At 58.3% G+C, this 25,567-nt stretch overlaps 1 protein-coding gene across 7 annotated transcripts in view; it reads left to right on the top strand.

The window, feature by feature from the left end:
• CROCC (ciliary rootlet coiled-coil, rootletin) overlaps nucleotides 1-25,567 on the top strand; it is a 175,526-nt gene that overhangs the window by 133,753 nt on the left and 16,206 nt on the right. For all 7 annotated transcript variants that reach the window (XR_010188504.1, XM_063942095.1, XM_063942096.1 and 4 more), the window contains 7 exons: nucleotides 8,891-9,084; nucleotides 21,471-21,598; nucleotides 21,782-21,951; nucleotides 22,099-22,278; nucleotides 24,080-24,214; nucleotides 24,692-24,835; nucleotides 24,971-25,209. Coding sequence is in view for 6 of the 7 variants with exons in the window: in XM_063942095.1 (XP_063798165.1) it covers nucleotides 8,891-9,084; nucleotides 21,471-21,598; nucleotides 21,782-21,951; nucleotides 22,099-22,278; nucleotides 24,080-24,214; nucleotides 24,692-24,835; nucleotides 24,971-25,209 (1,190 nt within the window). In the remaining variant the exon portion in view is untranslated. The remainder of the gene's footprint in view (nucleotides 1-8,890; nucleotides 9,085-21,470; nucleotides 21,599-21,781; nucleotides 21,952-22,098; nucleotides 22,279-24,079; nucleotides 24,215-24,691; nucleotides 24,836-24,970; nucleotides 25,210-25,567) is intronic.

Genomic DNA, 25,567 nt, shown 5'->3' on the forward strand with positions numbered 1-25,567 from the left:
ACAGGTGAGAGGAGGCTCGGGAGCAGGGGATTGTGGGGAGACAGGGTACAGGGGAGGAGGACAGGTGAGAGGAGGCTCGGGAGCAGGGGATTGTGGGGAGACAGGTTACAGGTGAGGAGGACAGGTGAGAGGAGGCTCGGGAGCAGGGGATTGTGGGGAGACGGTACAGGGGAGGAGGACAGGTGAGAGGAGGCTCGGGAGCAGGGCATTGTGGGAAGACAAGATACAGGGTGAGAGGAGGCTCGGGAGCAGGGGGTTGTGGGGAGACAGGATACAGGGGAGAAGGACAGGTGAGAGGAGGCTCGGAAGCAGGGGATTGTGGGGAGACAGGGTACAGGGGAGGAGGACAGGTGAGAGGAGGCTCGGGAGCAGGGGATTGTGGCGAGACAGGTTACAGGTGAGGAGGACAGGTGAGAGGAGGCTCGGGAGCAGGGGATTGTGGGGAGACAGGTTACAGGTGAGGAGGACAGGTGAGAGGAGGCTCGGGAGCAGGGGATTGTGGGGAGACAGGATGCAGGTGAGGAGGACAGGTGAGAGGAGGCTCGGGAGCAGGGGATTGTGGGGAGACAGGGTACAGGGGAGGAGGACAGGTGAGAGGAGGCTCGGGAGCAGGGGATTGTGGGGAGACAGGTTACAGGTGAGGAGGACAGGTGAGATGAGGCTCGGGAGCAGGGGATTGTGGGGAGACGGTACAGGGGAGGAGGACAGGTGAGAGGAGGCTCGGGAGCAGGGCATTGTGGGAAGACAAGATACAGGGTGAGAGGAGGCTCGGGAGCAGGGGGTTGTGGGGAGACAGGATACAGGGGAGGAGGACAGGTGAGAGGAGGCTCGGGAGCAGGGGATTGTGGGGAGACAGGGTACAGGGGAGGAGGACAGGTGAGAGGAGGCTCGGGAACAGGGGATTGTGGGGAGACAGGTTACAGGGGAGGAGGACAGGTGAGAGGAGGCTCGGGAGCAGGGGATTGTGGGGAGACAGGGTACAGGGGAGGAGGACAGGTGAGAGGAGGCTCGGGAGCAGGGGATTGTGGGGAGACAGGGTACAGGGGAGGAGGACAGGTGAAAGGAGGCTCGGGAGCAAGGGATTGTGGGGAGACGGTACAGGGGAGGAGGACAGGTGAGAGGAGGCTCGGGAGCAGGGCATTGTGGGAAGACAGGATACAGGGTGAGAGAAGGCTCGGGAGCAGGGGGTTGTGGGGAGACAAGATACAGGGTAAGAGGAGGCTCGGGAGCAGGGGGTTGTGGGGAGACAGGATACAGGGGAGGAGGACAGGTGAGAGGAGGCTCGGGAGCAGGGGATTGTGGGGAGACAGGTTACAGGTGAGGAGGAAGGTGAGAGGAGGCTCGGGAGCAGGGGATTGTGGGGAGACAGGGGAGGAGGACAGGTGAGAGGAGGCTCGGGAGCAGGGCATTGTGGGAAGACAGGATACAGGGTGAGAAGAGGCTCTGGAGCAGGGGGTTGTGGGGAGACAGGATACAGAGGAGGAGGACAGGTGAGAGGAGGCTCGGGAGCAGGGGATTTTGGGGAGACAGGGTACAGGGGAGGATGACAGGTGAGAGGGGGTTCGGGAGCAAGGCATTGTGGGGAGACTGGATACAGGGGAGGAGTACAGGTGAGAGGAGGCTCGGGAGCAGGGGATTGTGGGGAGACAGGTTACAGGTGAGGAGGACAGGTGAGAGGAGGCTCGGGAGCAGGGCATTGTGGGAAGACAGGATACAGGGGAGGAGGACAGGTGAGAGGAGGCTCGGGAGCAGGGGATTGTGGGGAGACAGGATACAGGGTGAGAGGAGGCTCGGGAGCAGGGGATTGTGGGGAGACAGGTTACAGGTGAGGAGGACAGGTGAGAGGAGGCTCGGGAGCAGGGGATTGTGGGAAGACAGGATACAGGGTGAGAGGAGGCTCGGGAGCAGGGGATTGTGGGGAGACAGGTTACAGGTGAGGAGGACAGGTGAGAGGAGGCTCGGGAGCAGGGGATTGTGGGGAGACAGTACAGGGGAGGAGGACAGGTGAGAGGAGGCTCGGGAGCAGGGCATTGTGGGGAGACAGGTTACAGGTGAGGAGGACAGGTGAGAGGAGGCTCGGGAGCAGGGCATTGTGGGAAGACAGGATACAGGGGAGGAGGACAGGTGAGAGGAGGCTCGGGAGCAGGGGATTGTGGCGAGACAGGTTACAGGTGAGGAGGACAGGTGAGAGGAGGCTCGGGAGCAGGGGATTGTGGGGAGACAGGTTACAGGTGAGGAGAACAGGTGAGAGGAGGCTCGGGAGCAGGGCATTGTGGGAAGACAGGATACAGGGTGAGAGAAGGCTCGGGAGCAGGGGGTTGTGGGGAGACAAGATACAGGGTGAGAGGAGGCTCGGGAGCAGGGGGTTGTGGGGAGACAGGATACAGGGGAGGAGGACAGGTGAGAGGAGGCTCGGGAGCAGGGGATTGTGGGGAGACAGGTTACAGGTGAGGAGGAAGGTGAGAGGAGGCTCGGGAGCAGGGGATTGTGGGGAGACAGGGGAGGAGGACAGGTGAGAGGAGGCTCGGGAGCAGGGCATTGTGGGAAGACAGGATACAGGGTGAGAAGAGGCTCTGGAGCAGGGGGTTGTGGGGAGACAGGATACAGAGGAGGAGGACAGGTGAGAGGAGGCTCGGGAGCAGGGGATTGTGGGGAGACAGGATACAGGGTGAGAGGAGGCTCGGGAGCAGGGGATTGTGGGGAGACAGGTTACAGGTGAGGAGGACAGGTGAGAGGAGGCTCGGGAGCAGGGGATTGTGGGAAGACAGGATACAGGGTGAGAGGAGGCTCGGGAGCAGGGGATTGTCGGGAGACAGGTTACAGGTGAGGAGGACAGGTGAGAGGAGGCTCGGGAGCAGGGGATTGTGGGGAGACAGTACAGGGGAGGAGGACAGGTGAGAGGAGGCTCGGGAGCAGGGGATTGTGGGGAGACAGGTTACAGGTGAGGAGGACAGGTGAGAGGAGGCTCGGGAGCAGGGCATTGTGGGAAGACAGGATACAGGGGAGGAGGACAGGTGAGAGGAGGCTCGGGAGCAGGGGATTTTGGGGAGACAGGGTACAGGGGAGGATGACAGGTGAGAGGGGGTTCGGGAGCAAGGCATTGTGGGGAGACTGGATACAGGGGAGGAGGACAGGTGAGAGGAGCCTCGGGAGCAGGGGATTGTGGGGAGACAGGTTACAGGTGAGGACAGGTGAGAGGAGGCTCGGGAGCAGGGCATTGTGGGAAGACAGGATACAGGGGAGGAGGACAGGTGAGAGGAGGCTCGGGAGCAGGGGATTGTGGGGAGACAGGATACAGGGTGAGAGGAGGCTCGGGAGCAGGGGATTGTGGGGAGACAGGTTACAGGTGAGGAGGACAGGTGAGAGGAGGCTCGGGAGCAGGGGATTGTGGGAAGACAGGATACAGGGTGAGAGGAGGCTCGGGAGCAGGGGATTGTGGGGAGACAGGTTACAGGTGAGGAGGACAGGTGAGAGGAGGCTCGGGAGCAGGGGATTGTGGGGAGACAGTACAGGGGAGGAGGACAGGTGAGAGGAGGCTCGGGAGCAGGGCATTGTGGGAAGACAGGATACAGGGTGAGAGGAGGCTCGGGAGCAGGGGGTTGTGGGGAGACAGGTTACAGGTGAGGAGGACAGGTGAGAGAAGGCTCGGGAGCAGGGGATTGTGGGGAGACAGGGTACAGGGGAGGAGGACAGGTGAGAGGAGGCTCGGGAGCAGGGGATTGTGGGGAGACAGGTTACAGGTGAGGAGGACAGGTGAGAGGAGGCTCGGGAGCAGGGGATTGTGGTGAGACAGTACAGGGGAGGAGGACAGGTGAGAGGAGGCTCGGGAGCAGGGCATTGTGGGAAGACAGGATACAGGGTGAGAGGAGGCTCGGGAGCAGGGGGTTGTGGGGAGACAGGATACAGGGGAGGAGGACAGGTGAGAGGAGGCTCGGGAGCAGGGGATTGTGGGGAGACAGGGTACAGGGGAGGAGGACAGGTGAGAGGAGGCTCGGGAGCAGGGGATTGTGGGGAGACAGGTTACAGGTGAGGAGGACAGGTGAGAGGAGGCTCGGGAGCAGGGGATTGTGGGGGGACAGGGTACAGGGGAGGAGGACAGGTGAGAGGAGGCTCGGGAGCAGGGGATTGTGGGGAGACAGGTTACAGGTGAGGAGGACAGGTGAGAGGAGGCTCGTGAGCAGGGGATTGTGGGGAGACAGGTTACAGGTGAGGAGGACAGGTGAGAGGAGGCTCGGGAGCAGGGGATTGTGGGGAGACAGGGTACAGGGGTGGAGGACAGGTGAGAGGAGGCTCGGGAGTAGGGGATTGTGGGGAGACAGGGTACAGAGGAGGAGGACAGGTGAGAGGAGGCTCGGGAGCAGGGGATTGTGGGGAGACAGGATACAGGTGAGAGGAGGCTCGGGAGCAGGGGATTGTGGGGAGACAGGTTACAGGTGAGGAGGAAGGTGAGAGGAGGCTCGGGAGCAGGGGATTGTGGGGAGACAGGGGAGGAGGACGGGTGAGAGGAGGCTCGGGAGCAGGGCATTGTGGGAAGACAGGATACAGGGTGAGAAGAGGCTCTGGAGCAGGGGGTTGTGGGGAGACAGGATACAGGGGAGGAGGACAGGTGAGAGGGGGTTCGGGAGCAGGGGATTGTGGGGAGACAGGATACAGGGTGAGAGGAGGCTCGGGAGCAGGGGATTGTGGGGAGACTGGATACAGGGGAGGAGGACAGGTGAGAGGAGGCTCGGGAGCAGGGGATTGTGGGGAGACAGGTTACAGGTGAGGAGGACAGGTGAGAGGAGGCTCGGGAGCAGGGCATTGTGGGAAGACAGGATACAGGGGAGGAGGACAGGTGAGAGGAGGCTCGGGAGCAGGGGATTGTGGGGAGACAGGATACAGGGTGAGAGGAGGCTCGGGAGCAGGGGATTGTGGGGAGACAGCTTACAGGTGAGGAGGACAGGTGAGAGGAGGCTCGGGAGCAGGGGATTGTGGGAAGACAGGATACAGGGTGAGAGGAGGCTCGGGAGCAGGGGATTGTGGGGAGACAGGTTACAGGTGAGGAGGACAGGTGAGAGGAGGCTCGGGAGCAGGGCATTGTGGGAAGACAGGATACAGGGGAGGAGGACAGGTGAGAGGAGGCTCGGGAGCAGGGGATTGTGGGGAGACAGGATACAGGGTGAGAGGAGGCTCGGGAGCAGGGGATTGTGGGGAGACAGCTTACAGGTGAGGAGGACAGGTGAGAGGAGGCTCGGGAGCAGGGGATTGTGGGAAGACAGGATACAGGGTGAGAGGAGGCTCGGGAGCAGGGGATTGTGGGGAGACAGGTTACAGGTGAGGAGGACAGGTGAGAGGAGGCTCGGGAGCAGGGGATTGTGGGGAGACAGTACAGGGGAGGAGGACAGGTGAGAGGAGGCTCGGGAGCAGGGCATTGTGGGAAGACAGGATACAGGGTGAGAGGAGGCTCGGGAGCAGGGGGTTGTGGGGAGACAGGTTACAGGTGAGGAGAACAGGTGAGAGGAGGCTCGGGAGCAGGGGATTGTGGGGAGACAGGGTACAGGGGAGGATGACAGGTGAGAGGGGGTTCGGGAGCAGGGCATTGTGGGGAGACTGGATACAGGGGAGGATGACAGGTGAGAGGAGGCTCGGGAGCAGGGGATTGTGGGGAGACAGGTTACAGGTGAGGAGGACAGGTGAGAGGAGGCTCGGGAGCAGGGGATTGTGGGGAGACAGTACAGGGGAGGAGGACAGGTGAGAGGAGGCTCGGGAGCAGGGGATTGTGGGGAGACAGGTTACAGGTGAGGAGGACAGGTGAGAGGAGGCTCGGGAGCAGGGGATTGTGGGGAGACACAGGGTACATGGGAGGAGGACAGGTGAGAGGAGGCTCGGGAGCAGGGGATTGTGGGGAGACAGGTTACAGGTGAGGAGGACAGGTGAGAGGAGGCTCGGGAGCAGGGGATTGTGGGGAGACAGGATACAGGGTGAGAGGAGGCTCGGGAGCAGGGGATTGTGGGAAGACAGGATACAGGGTGAGAGGAGGCTCGGGAGCAGGGGATTGTGGGGAGACAGGATACAGGGCAGGAGGACAGGTGAGAGGAGGCTCGGGAGCAGGGGATTGTGGGGAGACAGGGTACAGGGGAGGAGGACAGGTGAGAGGAGGCTCGGGAGCAGGGGATTGTGGGGAGACAGGGTACAGGGGAGGAGGACAGGTGAGAGGAGGCTCGGGAGAAGGGGATTGTGGGGAGACAGGTTACAGGTGAGGAGGACAGGTGAGAGGAGGCTCGGGAGCAGGGGATTGTGGGGAGACAGTACAGGGGAGGAGGACAGGTGAAAGGAGGCTCGGGAGCAGGGCATTGTGGGAAGACAGGATACAGGGTGAGAGGAGGCTTGGGAGCAGGGGGTTGTGGGGCGACAGGATACAGGGGAGGAGGACAGGTGAGAGGAGGCTCGGGAGCAGGGGATTGTGGGGAGACAGGGTACAGGGGAGGAGGACAGGTGAGAGGAGGCTCGGGAGAAGGGGATTGTGGGGAGACAGGTTACAGGTGAGGAGGACAGGTGAGAGGAGGCTCGGGAGCAGGGGATTGTGGGGAGACAGGGTACAGGGGAGGAGGACAGGTGAGAGGAGGCTCGGGCGCAGGGGATTGTGGGGAGACAGGTTACAGGTGAGGAGGACAGGTGAGAGGAGGCTCGGGAGCAGGGGATTGTGGGGAGATAGGGTACAGGGGAGGAGGACAGGTGAGAGGAGGCTCGGGAGCAGGGGATTGTGGGGAGACAGGGTACAGGGGAGGAGGACAGGTGAGAGGAGGCTCGGGAGCAGGGCATTGTGGGAAGACAGGATACAGGGTGAGAGGAGGCTTGGGAGCAGGTGGTTGTGGGGCGACAGGATACAGGGGAGGAGGACAGGTGAGAGGAGGCTCGGGAGCAGGGGATTGTGGGGAGACAGGGTACAGGGGAGGAGGACAGGTGAGAGGAGGCTCGGGAGCAGGGGATTGTGGGGAGACAGGTTACAGGTGAGGAGGACAGGTGAGAGGAGGCTCGGGAGCAGGGGATTGTGGGGAGACAGGGTACAGGGGAGGAGGACAGGTGAGAGGAGGCTCGGGAGCAGGGGGTTGTGGGGAGACAGGATACAGGGGAGGAGGACAGGTGAGAGGAGGCTCGGGAGCAGGGGATTGTGGGGAGACAGGGTACAGGGGAGGAGGACAGGTGAGAGGAGGCTCGGGAGCAGGGGATTGTGGGGAGACAGGTTACAGGTGAGGAGGACAGGTGAGAGGAGGCTCGGGAGCAGGGGGTTGTGGGGAGACAGGATACAGGGGAGGAGGACAGGTGAGAGGAGGCTCGGGAGCAGGGGGTTGTGGGGAGCCAGGATACAGGGGAGGAGGACAGGTGAGAGGAGGCTCGGGAGCAGGGGGTTGTGGGGAGCCAGGGTACAGGGGAGGAGGACAGGTGAGAGGAGGCTCGGGAGCAGGGGGTTGTGGGGAGCCAGGATACAGGGTGAGAGGAGGCTCGGGAGCAGAGGATTGTGGGGAGACAGGATACAGGGGAGGAGGACAGGTGAGAGGAGGCTCGGGAGCAGGGGATTGTGGGGAGACAGGATACAGGGGAGGAGGACAGGTGAGAGGAGGCTCGGGAGCAGGGGGTTGTGGGGAGACAGGATACAGGGGAGGAGGACAGGTGAGAGGAGGCTCGGGAGCAGGGGGTTGTGGGGAGACAGGATACAGGGGAGGAGGACAGGTGAGAGGAGGCTCGGGAGCAGGGGGTTGTGGGGAGACAGGATACAGGGTGAGAGGAGGCTCGGGAGCAGAGAATTGTGGGGAGCCAGGATACAGGTGAGGAGGACAGGTGAGAGGAGGCTCGGGAGCAGGGGGTTGTGGGGAGACAGGATACAGGGGAGGAGGACAGGTGAGAGGAGGCTCGGGAGCAGAGGATTGTGGGGAGACGGGATACAGGGGAGGAGGACAGGTGAGAGGAGGCTCGGGAGCAGGGGGTTGTGGGGAGACAGGATACAGGGGAGGAGGACAGGTGAGAGGAGGCTCGGGAGCAGAGGATTGTGGGGAGACAGGATACAGGGGAGGAGGACAGGTGAGAGGAGGCTCGGGAGCAGAGGATTGTGGGGAGACAGGATACAGGGGAGGAGGACAGGTGAGAGGAGGCTCGGGAGCAGGGGGTTGTGGGGAGACAGGATACAGGGCAGGAGGACAGGTGAGAGGAGGCTCGGGAGCAGAGAATTGTGGGGAGACAGGATACAGGGGAGGAGGACAGGTGAGAGGAGGCTCGGGAGCAGAGGATTGTGGGGAGACAGGATACAGGGTGAGAGGAGGCTCGGGAGCAGAGGATTGTGGGGAGCCAGGATACAGGGGAGGAGGACAGGTGAGAGGAGGCTCGGGAGCAGGGGATTGTGGGGAGACAGGATACAGGGGAGGAGGACAGGTGAGAGGAGGCTCGGGAGCAGGGGATTGTGGGGAGACAGGATACAGGGGAGGAGGACAGGTGAGAGGAGGCTCGGGAGCAGGGGATTGTGGGGAGCCAGGATACAGGGGAGGAGGACAGGTGAGAGGAGGCTCGGGAGCAGGGGGTTGTGGGGAGCCAGGATACAGGGCAGGAGGACAGGTGAGAGGAGGCTCGGGAGCAGAGAATTGTGGGGAGACGGGATACTGGGGAGGAGGACAGGTGAGAGGAGGCTCGGGAGCAGGGGGTTGTGGGGAGCCAGGATACAGGGCAGGAGGACAGGTGAGAGGAGGCTCGGGAGCAGAGAATTGTGGGGAGACAGAGTACAGGGGAGAGAATCCACAGTAGCAGAGATTGGCCAGCAAAACGTCCTGTTTTCCTTCTATACCTGAGAGGAGGATCCGGGAATAAACCGGTTACATTGCGTGCAGACGCTGGGGCTCATTCTCATTTCTCCGTCTGGCAGGTGACACGACAGAGGAATTCCCTGAGTGAAGACCTCGTGCAGAGCCGCAAGGAGGTGGAGCAGCAGAGTGAGAGCCTGCTACGGGCATCCAGAGAGAAGGAGGCTCTGATGAAAGATAAGGGCAGCTTGGTGGTACAGCTCACCGCCTGCGAGCGAGAGAACAGAGCGCAGTCTGAAGAAATAGCCGCACTCAGGTACGGAGATTGGAGGCTGCCCGAGCCTCAGAATTATTATATTGGCCTTTCTGAGGGAATAAACAAGAGACTCTTATTCCCCTAACGCATTATATACAGGGAGATCTCATTATATCACTTTGCAGAGAGCCACCTTTAGGAAGATGAGGATTCTAGCTGTCCTCTGGGATAGCAGACCTGCCTGGCCAGCAGGGGGCAGTATCATGTGGTCAGTGCAGTGTCATAGACATGCCTGGGGACAGTATCATGTGGTCAGTGCAGTGTCATAGACATGCCTGGCCTGCAGGGGGCAGTATCATGTTGTCAGTGCAGTGTCTCAGACATGTCTTGCCAGCAGGGGGCAGTGTCACAGACATCTCGTGCTCTGCTGATAATGGGCTGGGTGCACACAGCATGTAACTAGGCAGCCGGGAGACTAAACACAGGTCACTGCTCATGTATAGGGAATGGTAGAGGCACTGCGGGAGCTCTGTGGAGGGACAGGCCGGTGCACAGGTTACTGCTCATGTATAGGGAATGGTAGAGGCACTGCGGGAGCTCTGTGGGAGAGACAGGCCGGTGCACAGGTCACTGCTCATGTATAGGGAATGGTAGAGGCACTGCGGGAGCTCTGTGGAGGGACAGGCCGGTGCACAGGTTACTGCTCATGTATAGGGAATGGTAGAGGCACTGCGGGAGCTCTGTGGGAGAGACAGGCCGGTGCACAGGTCACTGCTCATGTATAGGGAATGGTAGAGGCACTGCGGGATCTCTGTGGGAGAGACAGGCCGGTGCACAGGTCACTGCTCATGTATAGGGAATGGTAGAGGCACTGCGGGAGCTCTGTGGGAGAGACAGGCCGGTGCACAGGTCACTGCTCATGTATAGGGAATGGTAGAGGCACTGCGGGAGCTCTGTGGGAGAGACAGGCCGGTGCACAGGTCACTGCTCATGTATAGGGAATGGTAGAGGCACTGCGGGAGCTCTGTGGGAGAGACAGGCCGGTGCACAGGTCACTGCTCATGTATAGGGAATGGTAGAGGCACTGCGGGATCTCTGTGGGAGAGACAGGCCGGTGCACAGGTCACTGCTCATGTATAGGGAATGGTAGAGGCACTGCGGGAGCTCTGTGGGAGAGACAGGCCGGTGCACAGGTCACTGCTCATGTATAGGGAATGGTAGAGGCACTGCGGGAGCTCTGTGGGAGAGACAGGCCGGTGCACAGGTCACTGCTCATGTATAGGGAATGGTAGAGGCACTGCGGGAGCTCTGTGGAGAGACAGGCCAGTGCACAGGTTACTGCTCATGTATAGGGAATGGTAGAGGCACTGCGGGAGCTCTGTGGGAGAGACAGGCCGGTGCACAGGTCACTGCTCATGTATAGGGAATGGTAGAGGCACTGCGGGATCTCTGTGGGAGAGACAGGCCGGTGCACAGGTCACTGCTCATGTATAGGGAATGGTAGAGGCACTGCGGGAGCTCTGTGGGAGAGACAGGCCGGTGCACAGGTCACTGCTCATGTATAGGGAATGGTAGAGGCACTGCGGGAGCTCTGTGGGAGAGACAGGCCGGTGCACAGGTCACTGCTCATGTATAGGGAATGGTAGAGGCACTGCGGGAGCTCTGTGGGAGAGACAGGCCGGTGCACAGGTCACTGCTCATGTATAGGGAATGGTAGAGGCACTGCGGGATCTCTGTGGGAGAGACAGGCCGGTGCACAGGTCACTGCTCATGTATAGGGAATGGTAGAGGCACTGCGGGAGCTCTGTGGGAGAGACAGGCCGGTGCACAGGTCACTGCTCATGTATAGGGAATGGTAGAGGCACTGCGGGAGCTCTGTGGGAGAGACAGGCCGGTGCACAGGTCACTGCTCATGTATAGGGAATGGTAGAGGCACTGCGGGAGCTCTGTGGAGAGACAGGCCAGTGCACAGGTTACTGCTCATGTATAGGGAATGGTAGAGGCACTGCGGGAGCTCTGTGGAGAGACAGGCCGGTGCACAGGTCATTGCTCATGTATAGGGAATGGTAGAGGCACTGCGGGAGCTCTGTGGGAGAGACAGGCCGGTGCACAGGTCATTGCTCATGTATAGGGAATGGTAGAGGCACTGCGGGAGCACTGTGGGAGAGACAGGCCGGTGCACAGCTTACTGCTCATGTATAGGGAATGGTAGAGGCACTGCGGGAGCTCTGTGGGAGAGACAGGCCGGTGCACAGGTCACTGCTCATGTATAGGGAATGGTAGAGGCACTGCGGGAGCTCTGTGGGAGAGACAGGCCGGTGCACAGGTTACTGCTCATGTATAGGGAATGGTAGAGGCACTGCGGGATCTCTGTGGGAGAGACAGGCCGGTGCACAGGTCACTGCTCATGTATAGGGAATGGTAGAGGCACTGCGGGAGCTCTGTGGGAGAGACAGGCCGATGCACAGGTCACTGCTCATGTATAGGGAATGGTAGAGGCACTGCGGGAGCTCTGTGGGAGAGACAGGCCGGTGCACAGGTTACTGCTCATGTATAGGGAATGGTAGAGGCACTGCGGGAGCTCTGTGGGAGAGACAGGCCGGTGCACAGGTTACTGCTCATGTATAGGGAATGGTAGAGGCACTGCGGGAGCTCTGTGGGAGAGACAGGCCGGTGCACAGGTCACTGCTCATGTATAGGGAATGGTAGAGGCACTGCGGGAGCTCTGTGGGAGAGACAGGCCGGTGCACAGGTCACTGCTCATGTATAGGGAATGGTAGAGGCACTGCGGGAGCTCTGTGGGAGAGACAGGCCGGTGCACAGGTCACTGCTCATGTATAGGGAATGGTAGAGGCACTGCGGGAGCTCTGTGGGAGAGACAGGCCGGTGCACAGGTCACTGCTCATGTATAGGGAATGGTAGAGGCACTGCGGGAGCTCTGTGGGAGAGACAGGCCGGTGCACAGGATACTGCTCATGTATAGGGAATGGTAGAGGCACTGCGGGAGCTCTGTGGGTGAGACAGGCCGGTGCACAGGTTACTGCTCATGTATAGGGAATGGTAGAGGCACTGCGGGATCTCTGTGGGAGAGACAGGCCGGTGCACAGGTCACTGCTCATGTATAGGGAATGGTAGAGGCACTGCGGGAGCTCTGTGGGTGAGACAGGCCGGTGCACAGGTTACTGCTCATGTATAGGGAATGGTAGAGGCACTGCGGGATCTCTGTGGGAGAGACAGGCCGGTGCACAGGTCACTGCTCATGTATAGGGAATGGTAGAGGCACTGCGGGAGCTCTGTGGGAGAGACAGGCCGATGCACAGGTCACTGCTCATGTATAGGGAATGGTAGAGGCACTGCGGGAGCTCTGTGGGAGAGACAGGCCGGTGCACAGGTTACTGCTCATGTATAGGGAATGGTAGAGGCACTGCGGGAGCTCTGTGGGAGAGACAGGCCGGTGCACAGGTCACTGTTCATGTATAGGGAATGGTAGAGGCACTGCGGGAGCTCTGTGGGAGAGACAGGCCGGTGCACAGGTCACTGCTCATGTATAGCGAATGGTAGAGGCACTGCGGGAGCTCTGTGGGAGAGACAGGCCGGTGCACAGGTCACTGCTCATGTATAGGGAATGGTAGAGGCACTGCGGGAGCTCTATGGGAGAGACAGGCCGGTGCACAGGTCACTGTACATGTATAGGGAATGGTAGAGGCACTGTGGGAGCTCTGTGGAGAGACAGGCCGGTGCACAGGTCACTGCTCATGTATAGGGAATGGTAGAGGCACTGCGGGAGCTCTGTGGGAGAGACAGGCCGGTGCACAGGTCACTGCTCATGTATAGGGAATGGTAGAGGCACTGCGGGAGCTCTGTGGGAGAGACAGGCCGGTGCACAGGTCACTGCTCATGTATAGGGAATGGTAGAGGCACTGCGGGAGCTCTGTGGGAGAGACAGGCCGGTGCACAGGTCACTGCTCATGTATAGGGAATGGTAGAGGCACTGCGGGAGCTCTGTGGGAGAGACAGGCCGGTGCACAGGTCACTGCTCATGTATAGGGAATGGTAGAGGCACTGCGGGAGCTCTGTGGGAGAGATAGGCCGGTGCACAGGTTACTGCTCATGTATAGGGAATGGTAGAGGCACTGCGGGAGCTCTGTGGAGAGATAGGCCGGTGCACAGGTTACTGCTCATGTATAGGGAATGGTAGAGGCACTGCGGGAGCTCTGTGGGAGAGACAGGCCGGTGCACAGGTCACTGCTCATGTATAGGGAATGGTAGAGGCACTGCGGGAGCTCTGTGGGAGAGACAGGCCGGTGCACAGGTCACTGCTCATGTATAGGGAATGGTAGAGGCACTGCGGGAGCTCTGTGGGAGAGACAGGCCGGTGCACAGGTCACTGCTCATGTATAGGGAATGGTAGAGGCACTGCGGGAGCTCTGTGGGAGAGATAGGCCGGTGCACAGGTCACTGCTCATGTATAGGGAATGGTAGAGGCACTGCGGGAGCTCTGTGGAGAGATAGGCCGGTGCACAGGTTACTGCTCATGTATAGGGAATGGTAGAGGCACTGCGGGAGCACTGTGGGAGAGACAGGCCGGTGCACAGCTTACTGCTCATATATAGGGAATGGTAGAGGCACTGCGGGAGCTCTGTGGGAGAGACAGGCCGGTGCACAGGATACTGCTCCTGTATAGGGAATGGTAGAGGCACTGCGGGAGCTCTGTGGGAGAGACAGGCCGGTGCACAGGTCACTGCTCATGTATAGGGAATGGTAGAGGCACTGCGGGAGCTCTGTGGGAGAGATAGGCCGGTGCACAGGTTACTGCTCATGTATAGGGAATGGTAGAGGCACTGCGGGAGCACTGTGGGAGAGACAGGCCGGTGCACAGGTCACTGCTCATGTATAGGGAATGGTAGAGGCACTGCGGGAGCACTGTGGGAGAGACAGGCCGGTGCACAGGTCACTGCTCATATATAGGCAATGGTAGAGGCACTGCGGGAGCACTATGGGAGAGACAGGCCGGTGCACAGGATACTGCTCATGTATAGGGAATGGTAGAGGCACTGCGGGAGCTCTGTGGGAGAGACAGGCCGGTGCACAGGTCACTGCTCATGTATAGGGAATGGTAGAGGCACTGCGGGAGCTCTGTGGGAGAGACAGGACGGTGCACAGGTCACTGCTCATGTATAGGGAATGGTAGAGGCACTGCGGGAGCTCTGTGGGAGAGACAGGCCGGTGCACAGGTCACGGCTCATGTATAGGGAATGGTAGAGGCACTGCGGGAGCTCTGTGGGAGAGACAGGCCGGTGCTCATGTATAGGGAATGGTAGAGGCACTGCGGGAGCTCTGTGGGAGAGACAGGCCGGTGCACAGGTCACTGCTCATGTATAGGGAATGGTAGAGGCACTGCGGGAGCTCTATGGGAGAGACAGGCCGGTGCACAGGTCACTGTACATGTATAGGGAATGGTAGAGGCACTGTGGGAGCTCTGTGGAGAGACAGGCCGGTGCACAGGTCACTGCTCATGTATAGGGAATGGTAGAGGCACTGCGGGAGCTCTGTGGGAGAGACAGGCCGGTGCACAGGTCACTGCTCATGTATAGGGAATGGTAGAGGCACTGCGGGAGCTCTGTGGGAGAGACAGGCCGGTGCACAGGTCACTGCTCATGTATAGGGAATGGTAGAGGCACTGCGGGAGCTCTGTGGGAGAGGCTGGCCGGTGCACAGGTCACTGCTCATGTATAGGGAATGGTAGAGGCACTGCGGGAGCTCTGTGGGAGAGACAGGCCGGTGCACAGGATACTGCTCATGTATAGGGAATGGTAGAGGCACTGCGGGAGCTCTGTGGGAGAGACAGGCCGGTGCACAGGTTACTGCTCATGTATAGGGAATGGTAGAGGCACTGCGGGAGCTCTGTGGGAGAGACAGGCCGGTGCACAGGTCACTGCTCATGTATAGGGAATGGTAGAGGCACTGCGGGAGCTCTGTGGGAGAGACAGGCCGGTGCACAGGTTACTGCTCATGTATAGGGAATGGTAGAGGCACTGCGGGAGCTCTGTGGGAGAGACAGGCCGGTGCACAGGTCACTGCTCATGTATAGGGAATGGTAGAGGCACTGCGGGAGCTCTGTGGGAGAGACAGGCCGGTGCACAGGTCACTGCTCATGTATAGGGAATGGTAGAGGCACTGCGGGAGCTCTGTGCGAGAGATAGGCCGGTGCACAGGTTACTGCTCATGTATAGGGAATGGTAGAGGCACTGCGGGAGCTCTGTGGAGAGATAGGCCGGTGCACAGGTTACTGCTCATGTATAGGGAATGGTAGAGGCACTGCGGGAGCTCTGTGGGAGAGACAGGCCGGTGCACAGGTCACTGCTCATGTATAGGGAATGGTAGAGGCACTGCGGGAGCTCTGTGGGAGAGACAGGCCGGTGCACAGGTCACTGCTCATGTATAGGGAATGGTAGAGGCACTGCGGGAGCTCTGTGGGAGAGACAGGCCGGTGCACAGGTCACTGCTCATGTATAGGGAATGGTAGAGGCACTGCGGGAGCTCTGTGGGAGAGATAGGCCGGTGCACAGGTCACTGCTCATGTATAGGGAATGGTAGAGGCACTGCGGGAGCTCTGTGGAGAGATAGGCCGGTGCACAGGTTACTGCTCATGTATAGGGAATGGTAGAGGCACTGCGGGAGCACTGTGGGAGAGACAGGCCGGTGCACAGCTTACTGCTCATATATAGGGAATGGTAGAGGCACTGCGGGAGCTCTGTGGGAGAGACAGGCCGGTGCACAGGATACTGCTCCTGTATAGGGAATGGTAGAGGCACTGCGGGAGCTCTGTGGGAGAGACAGGCCGGTGCACAGGTCACTGCTCATGTATAGGGAATGGTAGAGGCACTGCGGGAGCTCTGTGGGAGAGATAGGCCGGTGCACAGGTTACTGCTCATGTATAGGGAATGGTAGAGGCACTGCGGGAGCACTGTGGGAGAGACAGGCCGGTGCACAGGTCACTGCTCATGTATAGGGAATGGTAGAGGCACTGCGGGAGCACTGTGGGAGAGACAGGCCGGTGCACAGGTCACTGCTCATATATAGGCAATGGTAGAGGCACTGCGGGAGCACTATGGGAGAGACAGGCCGGTGCACAGGATACTGCTCATGTATAGGGAATGGTAGAGGCACTGCGGGAGCTCTGTGGGAGAGACAGGCCGGTGCACAGGTCACTGCTCATGTATAGGGAATGGTAGAGGCACTGCGGGAGCTCTGTGGGAGAGACAGGCCGGTGCACAGGTCACTGCTCATGTATAGGGAATGGTAGAGGCACTGCGGGAGCTCTGTGGGAGAGACAGGCCGGTGCACAGGTCACGGCTCATGTATAGGGAATGGTAGAGGCACTGCGGGAGCTCTGTGGGAGAGACAGGCCGGTGCTCATGTATAGGGAATGGTAGAGGCACTGCGGGAGCTCTGTGGAGAGATAGGCTGGTGCACAGGTCACTGCTCATGTATAGGGAATGGTAGAGGCACTGCGGGAGCTCTGTGGAGAGATAGGCTGGTGCACAGGTCACTGCTCATGAATAGGGAATGGTAGAGGCACTGCGGGAGCTCTGTGGAGAGACAGGCCGGTGCACAGGTCACTGCTCATGTATAGGGAATGGTAGAGGCACTGCGGGAGCTCTGTGGAGAGACAGGCCGGTGCACAGGTCACTGTTCATGTATAGGGAATGGTAGAGGCACTGCGGGAGCTCTGTGGAGAGACAGGCCGGTGCACAGGATACTGCTCATGTATAGGGAATGGTAGAGGCACTGCGGGAGCTCTGTGGGAGAGACAGGCCGGTGCACAGGTCACTGTTCATGTATAGGGAATGGTAGAGGCACTGCGGGAGCTCTGTGGGAGAGACAGGCCGGTGCACAGGTTACTGCTCATGTATAGGGAATAGTAGAGGCACTGCGGGAGCTCTGTGGGAGAGACAGGCCGGTGCACATGTCACTGCTCATGTATAGGGAATGGTAGAGGCACTGCGGGAGCACTGTGGGAGAGACAGGCCGGTGCACAGGATACTGCTCATGTATAGGGAATGGTAGAGGCACTGCGGGAGCTCTGTGGGAGAGACAGGCCGGTGCACAGGATACTGCTCATGTATAGGGAATGGTAGAGGCACTGCGGGAGCTCTGTGGGAGAGACAGGCCGGTGCACAGGTCACTGCTCATGTATAGGGAATGGTAGAGGCACTGCGGGAGCTCTGTGGGAGAGACAGGCCGGTGCACAGGTCACTGCTCATGTATAGGGAATGGTAGAGGCACTGCGGGAGCACTGTGGGAGAGACAGGCCGGTGCACAGGATACTGCTCATGTATAGGGAATGGTAGAGGCACTGCGGGAGCACTGTGGGAGAGACAGGCCGGTGCGCAGGTCACTGCTCATGTATAGGGAATGGTAGAGGCACTGCGGGAGCTCTGTGGGAGAGACAGGCCGGTGCACAGGTCACTGTTCATGTATAGGGAATGGTAGAGGCACTGCGGGAGCACTGTGGGAGAGACAGGCCGGTGCACAGGATACTGCTCATGTATAGGGAATGGTAGAGGCACTGCGGGAGCTCTGTGGGAGAGACAGGCCGGTGCACAGGTCACTGCTCATGTATAGGGAATGGTAGAGGCACTGCGGGAGCTCTGTGGGAGAGACAGGCCGGTGCACAGGTCACTGCTCATGTATAGGGAATGGTAGAGGCACTGCGGGAGCTCTGTGGGAGAGACAGGCCGGTGCTCATGTATAGGGAATGGTAGAGGCACTGCGGGAGCTCTGTGGAGAGACAGGCCGGTGCACAGGTTACTGCTCATGTATAGGGAATGGTAGAGGCACTGCGGGAGCTCTGTGGGAGAGACAGGCCGGTGCACAGGTCACTGCTCATGTATAGGGAATGGTAGAGGCACTGCGGGAGCTCTGTGGAGAGACAGGCCGGTGCACAGGTTACTGCTCATGTATAGGGAATGGTAGAGGCACTGCGGGAGCTCTGTGGGAGAGACAGGCCGGTGCACATGTCACTGCTCATGTATAGGGAATGGTAGAGGCACTGCGGGAGCTCTGTGGGAGAGACAGGCCGGTGCACAGGTCACTGCTCATGTATAGGGAATGGTAGAGGCACTGCGGGAGCTCTGTGAGAGAGACAGGCCGGTGCACAGGTCACTGCTCATGTATAGGGAATGGTAGAGGCACTGCGGGAGCTCTGTGGGAGAGACAGGCCGGTGCACAGGTCACTGCTCATGTATAGGGAATGGTAGAGGCACTGCGGGAGCTCTGTGGGAGAGACAGGCCGGTGCACAGGTCACTGCTCATGTATAGGGAATGGTAGAGGCACTGCGGGAGCTCTGTGGGAGAGACAGGCCGGTGCACAGGTTACTGCTCATGTATAGGGAATGGTAGAGGCACTGCGGGAGCTCTGTGGGAGAGACAGGCCGGTGCACAGGTCACTGCTCATGTATAGGGAATGGTAGAGGCACTGCGGGAGCTCTGTGGGAGAGACAGGCCGGTGCACAGGTCACTGCTCATGTATAGGGAATGGTAGAGGCACTGCGGGAGCTCTGTGGGAGAGACAGGCCGGTGCACAGGTCACTGCTCATGTATAGGGAATGGTAGAGGCACTGCGGGAGCTCTGTGGGAGAGACAGGCCGGTGCACAGGTCACTGCTCATGTATAGGGAATGGTAGAGGCACTGCGGGAGCACTGTGGGAGAGACAGGCCGGTGCACAGGTCACTGCTCATGTATAGGGAATGGTAGAGGCACTGCGGGAGCTCTGTGGGAGAGACAGGCCGGTGCACAGGTCACTGCTCATGTATAGGGAATGGTAGAGGCACTGCGGGAGCTCTGTGGGAGAGACAGGCCGGTGCACAGGTCACTGCTCATGTATAGGGAATGGTAGAGGCACTGCGGGAGCTCTGTGGGAGAGACAGGCCGGTGCACATGTCACTGCTCATGTATAGGGAATGGTAGAGGTACTGCGGGAGCTCTGTGGGAGAGACAGGCCGGTGCACATGTCACTGCTCATGTATAGGGAATGGTAGAGGTACTGCGGGAGCTCTGTGGGAGAGACAGGCCGGTGCACAGGTCACTGCTCATGTATAGGGAATGGTAGAGGCACTGCGGGAGCTCTGTGGGAGAGACAGGCTGGTGCACAGGTCATTGCTCATGTATTGGGAATGGTAGAGGCACTGCGGGAGCTCTGTGGGAGAGACAGGCCGGTGCACAGCTTACTGCTCATGTATAGGGAATGGTAGAGGCACTGCGGGAGCTCTGTGGGAGAGACAGGCCGTTGCACAGGTTACTGCTCATGTATAGGGAATGGTAGAGGCACTGCGGGAGCTCTGTGGAGAGATAGGCTGGTGCACAGGTCACTGCTCATGAATAGGGAATGGTAGAGGCACTGCGGGAGCTCTGTGGGAGAGACAGGCCGGTGCACAGGTTACTGCTCATGTATAGGGAATGGTAGAGGCACTGCGGGAGCTCTGTGGGAGAGACAGGCCGGTGCACAGGTTACTGCTCATGTATAGGGAATGGTAGAGGCACTGCGGGAGCTCTGTGGGAGAGACAGGCCGGTGCACAGGTCACTGCTCATGTATAGGGAATGGTAGAGGCACTGCGGGAGCTCTGTGGGAGAGACAGGCCGGTGCACAGGTCACTGCTCATGTATAGGGAATGGTAGAGGCACTGCGGGAGCTCTGTGGGAGAGACAGGCCGGTGCACAGGTCACTGCTCATGTATAGGGAATGGTAGAGGCACTGCGGGAGCTCTGTGGGAGAGACAGGCCGGTGCACAGGTCACTGCTCATGTATAGGGAATGGTAGAGGCACTGCGGGAGCTCTATGGGAGAGACAGGCCGGTGCACAGGTCACTGTTCATGTATAGGGAATGGTAGAGGCACTGTGGGAGCTCTGTGGAGAGACAGGCCGGTGCACAGGTCACTGCTCATGTATAGGGAATGGTAGAGGCACTGCGGGAGCTCTGTGGGAGAGACAGGCCGGTGCACAGGTCACTGCTCATGTATAGGGAATGGTAGAGGCACTGCGGGAGCTCTGTGGGAGAGACAGGCCGGTGCACAGGTCACTGCTCATGTATAGGGAATGGTAGAGGCACTGCGGGAGCTCTGTGGGAGAGACAGGCCGGTGCACAGGTTACTGCTCATGTATAGGGAATGGTAGAGGCACTGCGGGAGCACTGTGGGAGAGACAGGCCGGTGCACAGGTCACTGCTCATGTATAGGGAATGGTAGAGGCACTGCGGGAGCACTGTGGGAGAGACAGGCCGGTGCACAGGATATTGCTCATGTATAGGGAATGGTAGAGGCACTGCGGGAGCTCTGTGGGAGAGACAGGCCGGTGCACAGGTTACTGCTCATGTATAGGGAATGGTAGAGGCACTGCGGGAGCACTGTGGGAGAGACAGGCCGGTGCACAGGTCACTGCTCATGTATAGGGAATGGTAGAGGCACTGCGGGAGCACTGTGGGAGAGACAGGCCGGTGCACAGGTCACTGCTCATGTATAGGGAATGGTAGAGGCACCGCGGGAGCTCTGTGGGAGAGACAGGACGGTGCACAGGTCACTGCTCATGTATAGGGAATGGTAGAGACACTGCGGGAGCTCTGTGGGAGAGACAGGCCGGTGCACAGGTCACTGCTCATGTATAGGGAATGGTAGAGACACTGCGGGAGCTCTGTGGGAGAGACAGGCCGGTGCACAGGATACTGCTCATGTATAGGGAATGGTAGAGGCACTGCGGGAGCTCTGTGGAGAGGCAGGCCAGTGCACAGGTCACTGCTCATGTATAGGGAATGGTAGAGGCACTGCGGGAGCACTGTGGGAGAGACAGGCCGGTGCACAGGTCACTGCTCATGTATAGGGAATGGTAGAGGCACTGCGGGAGCTCTGTGGGAGAGACAGGCCGGTGCACAGGTCACTGCTCATGTATAGGGAATGGTAGAGGCACTGCGGGAGCACTGTGGGAGAGACAGGCCGGTGCACAGGTTACTGCTCATGTATAGGGAATGGTAGAGGCACTGCGGGAGCTCTGTGGGAGAGACAGGCCGGTGCACAGGTCACTGCTCATGTATAGGGAATGGTAGAGGCACTGCGGGAGCTCTGTGGGAGAGACAGGCCGGTGCACAGGTTACTGCTCATATATAGGGAATGGTAGAGGCACTGCGGGAGCTCTGTGGGAGAGACAGGCCGGTGCACAGGTCACTGCTCATGTATAGGGAATGGTAGATGCACTGCGGGAGCTCTGTGGGAGAGACAGGCCGGTGCACAGGTCACTGCTCATGTATAGGGAATGGTAGAGGCACTGCGGGAGCTCTGTGGGAGAGACAGACCGGTGCACAGGTCACTGCTCATGTATAGGGAATGGTAGATGCACTGCTGGAGCTCTGTGGGAGAGACAATATGGATTCCAGTCACTCTTCCTCTTCACAGGTCAGAGAAAGAGGCGCTGGAGACGGCCATGTTTGATGTTCAGCAGCAGCTCACACACACCACATCCCGCAAGGAGCAACTGGAGGCAGAGCACCAGGGTCTGCGGCTGGCAAAGGAGACCCTGCAAGGTAGGTACCTAGTGCTCTTCTGTAATAGGTACTGCAGTGCAGGTACTCATTATGTATATATGTGCACAATGTGATTTACACAAATTGTATGGGAACATCGGTTCGGCATTGGTTCCAATAATAATGATGAGTTTATTGCACTTTGATTATCCGTAACCCAGAGTTTGTGTCCTGTCCCTGCAGCGGAGATCAGCTCTGCGCGCAGACAGATGGAGGCCGAGGTCGCTAAACTAGAGCGGGACAGAGAGGCTCTAAACCATCAGCTGATCCACACGGAGAAGGAAGCCCAGATCACCCTAAAGAGTGGGCAGAGAGCGCATGAGGAGGACATGGAACGTCTACTCAGGGAGAAGGTATGAAACTATCCATGTGTCCCTGGCGCACCACAACACTCCCTTCCTGCCACCCCACTTATCGTTCTGCAGCAGCTGGAGAGATCACACCTGCCCGGCAGGACATATAAGGCTGGCTGATGTGCGCTGAAGTGTGATATGTTGCAGGACGCTTTGCGCCTGGATTTGGAGTCTGAGAAAGAAGACCTGGTCCACCAAATGACCCAGGAGCGCGAGGAGCTGCTGGCACGGTACGAGATGGAGCGTGAAGAGATGAGCGAGGAAATAACGTCTCTACAGCAGGAGCGAGATGACCATCTCTTACAGGCAGCAAGCGAGAAACAGCAGGTGAGAGCGGTCAGCGAAATGCTGCTGAGATCAGCATTAATTCCACCATCAGGGGGAAACGTTCTGTCCCGGGCTCACCAGACTTCCTGTCAGTTACACTACATGGGGGAAACATTCTGTCCCAGGCTCACCAGACTTCCTGTCAGTAACACTACACAGGGGAAATGTTCTGTCCCAGGCTCACTAGACTTCCTGTCAGTAACACTACACAGGGGAAATGTTCTGTCCCAGGCTCACCAGACTTCCTGTCAGTAACACTACATGGGGGAAACGTTCTGTCTCAGGCTCACCATACTTCCTGTCAGTAACACTACATGTGGGAAATGTTCTGTCCCAGGCTCACCAGACTTCCTGTCAGTTACACTACACGGGGAAACGTTCTGTGCCAGGCTCACCAGACTTCCTGTCAGTTACACTACATGGGGGAAACATTCTGTCCCAGGGTCACCAGACTTCCTGTCAGTTACACTACATGGGGGAAACATTCTGTCCCAGGCTCACCAGACTTTCTGTCAGTAACACTACACAGGGGAAATGTTCTGTCCCAGGCTCACCAGACTTCCTGTCAGTTACACTACATGGGGGAAACGTTCTGTCCCAGGCTCACCAGACTTCCTGTCAGTAAGACTACATGGGGGAAACGTTCTGTCTCAGGCTCACCATACTTCCTGTCAGTAACACTACATGGGGGAAATGTTCTGTCCCAGGCTCACCAGACTTCCTGTCAGTAAGACTACATGGGGGAAACGTTCTGTCTCAGGCTCACCATACTTCCTGTCAGTAACACTACATGGGGGAAATGTTCTGTCCCAGGCTCACCAGACTTCCTGTCAGTTACACTATACGGGGAAACGTTCTGTGCCAGGCTCACCAGACTTCCTGTCAGTTACACTACACGGGGAAACGTTCTGTCCCAGGCTCACCAGACTTCCTGTCAGTTACATTACATAGGGGAAACGTTCTGTCCCAGGCTCACCAGACTTCCTGTCAGTTACACTGCACAGGGGAAACGTTCTGTCCCAGGCTCACCAGACTTCCTGTCAGTTACACTGCACAGGGGAAACGTTCTGTCCCAGGCTCACCAGACTTCCTGTCAGTTACACTGCACAGGGGAAACGTTCTGTCCCAGGCTCACCAGACTTCCTGTCCGTTACACTACACGGAGGAAAAGTTCTGTCACAGGCTCACCAGACTTCCTGTCAGTTATATTACATGGGGGAAACGTTCTGTCCCAGGCTCACCAGACTTCCTGTCAGTTACATTACATGGGGGAAACGTTCTGTCCCAGGCTCACCAGACTTCCTGTCAGTTACATTACATGGGGGAAACGTTCTGTCCCAGGCTCACCAGACTTCCTGTCATTTATACTACACGGGGTAAACGCTCTGTCCCAGGCTCACCAGACTTCCTGTCAGTTACACTATACGGGGGAAATGTTCTGTCCCAGGCTCACCAGACTTCCTGTCAGTTACACTACACGGGGGAAACGATCTGTAATAGGCTCACCAGACTTCCTGTCAGTTACACTACACGGGGGAAATGATCTGTCCCAGGCTCACCAGACTTCCTGTCAGTTACACTACACGGGATAAACGTTCTGTAATAGGATCACCAGACTTCCTGTCAGTTACACTACACGGGGGAAACGTTCTGTCCCAGGCTCACCAGACTTCCTGTCAGTTACACTACACGGGGGAAACGTTCTGTCCCAGGCTCACCAGACTTCCTGTCAGTCACCCTAAGACACTGTCAGGAGCTGATAACACAGTAGGTTAATACTGTTTTTGCCCCCATATCGCAGGTTCTGTCGCTGAAGGAATCCGAGAAAGCGTCTCTGAGTGAGAAACTGAATAACCTTCAGCACACGCTGGCCGCTCAGAGCCTGGAGATGGAGCGTCACAAGCGGGAGAACCAGACCAGACAGGAGCAGGACCGGGTGAGCACCTGGGCCTGTGTACTTGATGGGGGAGTGGATGTGACGGGAAGCAGAGCGGTTCTGGGAAGAAAACATAGGAGCAGTGGCTATGGGGGTGACCTCGTACGGATTGTTTGTCTGATCGCACTCCGAACACGAGATGCAGAGTTTAGACGTAATCTAATTTTTCTCTGTACCGACTGAATACGGCGGTTGTGATTTGCCTGCACTCAGTCCTACATTTCACCGCACAACCTGACCTTATCCCCAGAGACGTTAGCGCAGTCTCCAGTGATGCAGTATCCACCCTGGGGATCTAGGCCACGGTTCCCCGGCATCACAGAAAAACGCTGATATCTGTGCTCGCCTCTATGGGAGCAAATAATAATCTGCATTGTGGGATCGGGAGTTGACCTTCAGATTCCTAATGTACTTACCAGAATACCTGTCCTAAAACGTCAGACCCTTATGTCACAATGTGTCTCGCTGTCTCCGCAGAGCACAATCCTCTCTCTGAACTCCGAGATGAAGAGTCTCCGGACGCAGTTTGAAGAATCACTGGAGTCTCATGAGAGAGAGCTGAAGAGTCTCCATGAGCAGATCCGAGACCTGGGGAAGCAGCGTGAGACGGCTGTGCGGGAGGTGAGAGCTTTATACAGTATAAATCCGTTACTGATACACTGGGAAATAAAAGTTACGATTTGCGCTGAAGAACGTATTCCGTATTGTGTATAAAGTGAAAGGTAAATGTACGGCGCCCTGTGTGTGCACTCCCAGGTGGAGGAACTAAAGACTCAGCTGTGTGTGCTGGAAGACGCCAGGGACGCGCTGCGGCGTGAGCTGATAGAGGCTCACAGGCGTGTACGAGATGGCAACGAGTCGGTGGAGGTTCACAAGAAGGAGATCCTGGACCTACGAAGATCCCATGGCGATGAATCCAAAGCGAAGGAAGCATTTCAGAAATCTAATGAGGAGCTGCGAGGGGCGGTGCGCCGGGCTGAGAGCGAGCGCATTAGGTACTCCATCTTTTTTTATCTCTGTACATTAATTCCCTGTATATTCGTCTAAGTGAGAAAAGAAGGAATAATTGTCATGTTTAGCTGGATTTTCCCTAATGCTATGAATCACACTATTCCACACTCTCCTCGCTTACTTCCCTTTACTTTCCTCTCTGTGATCCATTCCCTTTCCTCTCTGTGATCCATTCCCTTTCCTTTCCTATCTGTGATCTATTCCCTTTCCTTTCATCTCTGATCCCTCCCTTTTCCTCTCTGTGATTCATTCCCTTTCCTTTCCTCTCTGTGATCCATTCCCTTTCCTATCTGTGATCTATTCCCTTTCCTTTCATCTCTGATCCCTCCCTTTTCCTCTCTG

This window comes from Pseudophryne corroboree, chromosome 10, assembly GCF_028390025.1.
Source record: "Pseudophryne corroboree isolate aPseCor3 chromosome 10, aPseCor3.hap2, whole genome shotgun sequence".
NCBI classification, from domain to species: domain Eukaryota; kingdom Metazoa; phylum Chordata; class Amphibia; order Anura; family Myobatrachidae; genus Pseudophryne; species Pseudophryne corroboree.